General features: G+C 38.0%; 1 protein-coding gene across 3 annotated transcripts in view; it reads right to left on the bottom strand.

Annotated features, from left to right (window-relative positions):
- Positions 1 to 443: 443 nt before the first annotated feature.
- LOC131102391 (CUGBP Elav-like family member 3) overlaps positions 444 to 6,000 on the bottom strand; it is a 32,365-nt gene continuing 26,808 nt past the window's right edge. For 2 of the 3 annotated variants that reach the window (XM_058048034.1, XM_058048035.1), the window contains exons 12-14: positions 5,815 to 5,958; positions 5,611 to 5,743; positions 656 to 1,305 (exon numbers count right to left, since the gene is read on the bottom strand). In XM_058048034.1, coding sequence (XP_057904017.1) covers positions 5,616 to 5,743; positions 5,815 to 5,958 — 272 coding nt within the window. In that variant the 3' untranslated portion in view covers positions 656 to 1,305; positions 5,611 to 5,615. Of the gene's footprint in view, positions 1,306 to 5,610; positions 5,744 to 5,814; positions 5,959 to 6,000 lie in introns of all 3 variants that reach the window. The other variant, XM_058048036.1, reaches the window with a different exon arrangement.

The raw sequence follows: 6,000 nt of genomic DNA, 5'->3' as shown, positions 1-6,000 counted from the left end.
GAACCAGACTAGCACTGTCCTACCTAGTCTGGTTGGTGTGTGTCCTACCTGGTCTTTGAACATGAACCAGACTAGCGCTGTCCTACCTAGTCTGGATGGTGTGTGTCCTACCTAGTCTTTGAACATGAACCAGACTAGCGCTGTCCTACCTAGTCTGGTTGGTGTGTGTCCTACCTAGTCTTTGAACAGGAACCAGACTAGCGCTGTCCTAACTAGTATGGTTGGTGTGTGTCCTACCTAGTCTGGTTGATGTGTGTCCTACCTAGTCTTTGAACATGAACCAGACTAGCACTGTCCTACCTAGTCTGGTTGGTGTGTGTCCTACCTAGTCTTTGAGCATGAACCAGACTAGCGCTGTCCTACCTAGTCTGGTTAGTGTGTGTCCTACCTAGTCTTTGAACATGAACCAGACTAGCGCTGTCCTACCTAGTCTGGTTGGTGTGTGTCCTACCTAATCTGGTTGGTGTGTGTCCTACCTAGTCTTCGAGCATGAACTGACGACGCCTGCTCGGATGAACGGTCCGGTTGTGATCGACTGAATGCCCCGAGGATCATTTTGGAAAACCCAGGATGGAGCGAGGGATGACTTGTACATCCAAAAGACGATAAGTTAAATAAACATCCTTATCTTCTCATTTCAGGAGATGCGACGAAAATTCACACAGTCCATTTTTCTTCCTAAATCGTACTTTATTGTTTTAAAACAGCAACTGTAGAGAATAAATAAAGAAACCTTTTTTAAACTTCCTTACATTTACGTCATTTAAAAACTCTGTAATAAGTTTATTCATTGTCTTCACATACTGTACCCCCCCTCGTCAAATGGATGACTAAACAAATGAAACATACAACATAAAGATAGAAAATATCCCATCCCCTGAAAGGTTGTTTTTTTTTTTTTTGGTCGAACCAAAGTATGTACAACAGGAGTAAATCTATTCAATCATCTTTTTTTTGTGGACATATCAGTCAATCTAACTACAAAACAAACAAAAAAAACAATGGCAGTCATAGAGAATAAATGTTCATTTTTTGCCACAAATCACACTATACAGTAGAACCCTGTTCAGTGTTACAGCCGCCCACCAGCGATATGCTTTTCCTTCGCCATGTATGATGCCGACACTGGCGTATATGTACATCATATGTATTCCCTGTCGCCCCCAGAGCGCGTACAGCACGTGAAGCTGCTCTTTGTGAGGTGCCGCTCCTGTGCTAATGCGGTCGCCGTCAGACGACCAAACAAGGCTGGGACATCCCGAGGTGTGTTTTTTTTGTTTTTGTTTGTTTTTCTTGATTGAACTCCTAAAGAAGTCGGGAGAGAGAAGAGAGAAAGCACAAATGAAACAAGTAGCGATGTTGCAGTCATCACGTAATGTGGTGTCCATGCATGTCAGTCATAGTGTTGCAAGTCTTACAAAAGGTAGACCCCTCATCTTTTTCGGCAGGCAAATAAATGAACGTGCACGGTAGGAATTCTGGGAGGAATTCACGCCAATGTTTTTGTAGCCGCATTATCGTATCCCATTTAAGGTGCGATGGATGGTGCAAGTACGCATTGGAGATGGTCGTTTAAAAATACTCAATACTTTACTGATGAATATTTACTAATCGGGGACTCGCAGGTATTTGTCTATATGAACTCGTTCACTTAACCTGTTGCTGCGAGCTAAGATAAAAAAAAAACGGAACAAACAAGCATTTAAATCGCAATAAAACGAGAATAAAATAATGTGAAAAAAATTTAGCAGCATGAAGTTGAAATATTTTAAATATTTTTAAATAATAAATAAATAAATAAAATTATGAAAAAAAAAATTACAAAAATAATGTAATTGTATCGGTTGGACAGCGACAAAATTCAATGGTAATTGATTGGATGTTGGCTGCGGTCAAGTGGTTCTAAATCGTAATAAAACGAGAATAAAATAGTGTGAAAAAAAATTTAGCAGCATGAAGGTGAAATATTTTAAATATTTTTAAATAAATAAATATTATGAGGAAAAAAATTAACAAAAAGAATGTCATTGTATCGGTTGGACAGCGACAATATTCAATGGTAATTGATTGGATGTTGGCTGCGCGGCGGTCGAATGGTTAGCAGACCTCACGGCTAGTACACCCGAGTTCAATTCCATCCTCGGCCATCTCTGTGTGGAGTTTGCTAGGTTAATTGGCCACTCCAAATTGTCCATAGGTATGAATGTGAGTGTGAATGTCTTACTGAGAACAAACTTTGCCCCCAGAACTCGATTCATCACACTGCAACTTAATACTCAAAAGGTGTATAAACAAATACACAAACATGCCCCAAACATGCCGAATAGTTAGCATGTAGGCCACACAGTTAGGAGATCGGGAAGACGTGGGTTCAATTCTCATTGTGGAGTTTGCATGTTCTCCCCCAAAAACATGCATGCTAGGTTAATTAGCGACTCCAAATTGTCCATAGGTATGAATGTGAGTGTGATTGGCTGGCCACCAGTCCAGGGTGTACCCCGCTGGGATAGGCTCCAGCACCCTCCGTGACCCTCGTGAGGATAAGCGGTAGAAAATGAATGAATGAATGAAAATTAATTATGTTGACACGTTAACATGCTGATGTTAGCATGCTAACATCTAGCATGAGAGCTGTAAATGCTTAAGTTCATATTCATGAAAATTGCAAAAAAAAAATGCTAGTGTGTGCATGCTAGCCTGTTATGAATGCTAACAGGCTAACATTAGCATGCTAACATTTAGTATAATATGTTCAAGACAGCTGGGATAGGCTCCAGCACCCTCCGCGACCCTCGTGAGGATAAGCGGTCGAAAATGATTGGATGTTTTTGGTCTCCCAGAATTCCTGAAGAGGAATGCAGTTCCTCATTTCCAGCTGCTTTACCTAAAAAAAACCTTCTCAGTCCATTGAGTGTCTCCAAAATAAAATACATCATTACTACTATTCTTTCTTTTGCACATCAACGTATACAGTCGTCCCTCTTCACTTAATTCACTTATCACAGTCTCGTATGGAACTAAATTAACCGTGATAAACGAGGGATTACTGTACACAACAATCTTCACACTCAAGCACTCAATGACATCATTACACACCGTCACAAACATGACCTTGTCCACTACATAGACAAAAAACACATTCGGTACATTTTCCAGTCTCACAACAGCCAAAATTCAGGCACAAAATCACACGGAATTGTGTATTACAACCAAAAAAAAAAAAAACCCTCATGTCCTTACAAACAACTACCACACCCACCAACTAAACAAAGGGAATGTGTAAGAATGATAATCATGACAGAATGTGGGGGTGGGGGGGGTAATTAAATAATTTTTTTTTTTTCTTTGTATGAAAATTTGGAGGGTTAGAAAAAAAATATGTCATGATAATCAATTTCTTACATATATTGAGGTAAAGTGACTGTTATTGATCAGCCGTTGCAAGGATTAAAAACCAGGACAAAATAATAAAGAGGAAACTCACAACGCACCAAACACAATTGCTGGTCGCCACGGTAACCCGCCATGCACTTAAGAGCATGGTGAATCAAGGCAACGGACCCAAAAAAAAAAAAAAGAAAAACCGCTAACGGCAACCATCACAGGCAATATCGCCACAGCAACCAACACAGGCCAATTGACTTACGACGCCGTGAGAAGGAAGGGGGGGGACGCTTTATGTGGCTGCTAAGCAACCAACCGTAGCCATAGCGACGCACATCTCCACCATATATGTATGGAGACGGGACAGTCTTCATAGTGATGTGAAGGTTTTTTGTTTCGGGGATGGGGAAAAAAATGGCAAAATATGGCACAGCACAAAAAACAATAAATGAAAAGTCAAAGAAAAATTCATGACAGACAGCAGTGGCATTGAACGCTGTGACAGAACACTACACAGGATATCTGATACCGACTAAAAACACTGAGGCTAAGTCCACACAAACACAGATGCGGCGAAAACGTGTCCAAAAACAGTTGCAACTGCTAGCATTTTGATTAAAAAAGGTGAAAAACGCGATTAAATTCAAGAAATAACTAACTACAATAAAGGAAGGTGGTTGATCTCGCTGCAACATTGCGTCTTTGTCAACAATCACGTCTTCAATGAGAATAAAAGTAACCTTAAATGCTAAATTTATCCCTTGTATTCATCATTTATATGCATTTTTAAATGCATGTTTTGTGTTAAAATTCAACCAATGATGACATCGTAGACATGCGGCATAACATAGCTGACGTCTGGTTCCGGTTGCCATTTTGTTACCAAGCTAATAAGATGCTAACACGGATATTTTGTGATAAAAATACATTAAGAACACAGTCGAACTCACACGGTCTATTAATAACACAACAAGAAGCACCTAACTGGAAAATGTACTTAAACTGAGGCAAAATTTTGATAATTTTTTTTTTTTTTTTGATAATATCCATGTTTGTGTGGACACGGCCTGAAACTAATCCTTGTAATAATATTGATAAAATGTAAACAGACTTGTGGTCAGAGGTTTACATATCTCCACGGATGTGTTTTAGCATTTAGCACTGGTCCGTGGCACATTCTGAAAATATAATTTAACAAGTAAACAAAAGAACAACAGCAAAAATGTAAAAAAAATGTAAAAATAAAGTCTAAATATTAATATCCAACAAGATAAAGTTAATTTTATGAGACGAATGTCATAATATTATGAAGAATTTTTTTGTAGCATAAAGTTGGAATATTTTTGTTATATTATGAAAAATAAGACAACAAATAAAGTTGTTATTTCTGGAAAATTAGGTTGTGGAAAAAGTATACAAGAATTAAATGAAAATAGTATGGGAATACAGTTTAAAAAAAGTTGAAATAGTAGTAATATTAGAATAATAAGTATAATTATAATAACTTTAATAACTAACTAATAACTAATAGAAGTAATAATTCTTAAAATAATTTTTATCTAAAATGATCAATTTCAGTGTTAATATAATTGTTGGGAATTCATAATACTGTATGTTTTAAAATCATAAAATAATTAAAAATAATTATATTATTGTAAAATAGCTACTAAAATTATTTAAATATTTTTTTAAATTATCATATAACAATTACAGTTGTATTAGTCATACAACTATGGCTTTTTCCTCAATATTTTGACTTTATTCTTATAAAATTACTGCTGATTTTTAAACTTTTCCTGTTGTTTTTTTTTTTTTTACTCTTCTTTTATAATGTGCCACAGGCCAATAAAAAACATCTGCGGGCCACACTTTGAACACCAATGGCTTAATAGGAGGAAGGAAGTAGACGGATACGAGTTTTTTTTTGTTTGCGTACAAGTTTGTACGATAACCGAGACAATGTATGATAACCAAGGCAGTCGTTTCTGTATGTAAACCAATCCCATGAAAATCAGGGTGTATGAAAACCAAGGTTTTATTATGAGTAAACTTCTGACCACAAGTGTAGACGAGTGCATTAAAATGAATCTACGGAACTTTATTGATATGAGGGTTAGGGTTAGCATCCGGCTAAGAACTGAGCTCTTGTTTACGTTCACCGACTCTGTTCTCACACATTATATTGCCTGTCTATCACATCTCGTCACATATTTATGTGCCGCTCACCTCCTTCAGTAAGGTCTGTTGGCATCCTTGGGCCTCTTCAGTTGCACCTTCAGTCTCTTCATGCCGATTTGGAAGCCATTCATGGCTTGGATGGCAGTCTGAGCGCTAGACGGGTTGTCAAAACTCACAAAACCTGAGGAAAAAAAAAATGTAGAAACTGTAGCATTGCTTTACTGATACTGTTGAATAATCGCTGTGTCGCACCGAAACATTTGCTTTGGTTGGTGGCGCGGTCGACAAACACTTTGGCGGAGATGACGTTTCCGAACGGCAAGAACATCTGCAGGATCTCAGAGTCAGTGAACTCCTGAGGCAGGTGGTAGATGAAGATGTTGCAGCCTTCTGGACCTTTAAATGAATGAACGGGATGGACAAACATAAAGATAACCA

Source organism: Doryrhamphus excisus, chromosome 14, assembly GCF_030265055.1.
Source record: "Doryrhamphus excisus isolate RoL2022-K1 chromosome 14, RoL_Dexc_1.0, whole genome shotgun sequence".
Lineage (NCBI taxonomy): Eukaryota > Metazoa > Chordata > Actinopteri > Syngnathiformes > Syngnathidae > Doryrhamphus > Doryrhamphus excisus.
This window is presented reverse-complemented; position numbering and strand designations above follow the sequence as displayed.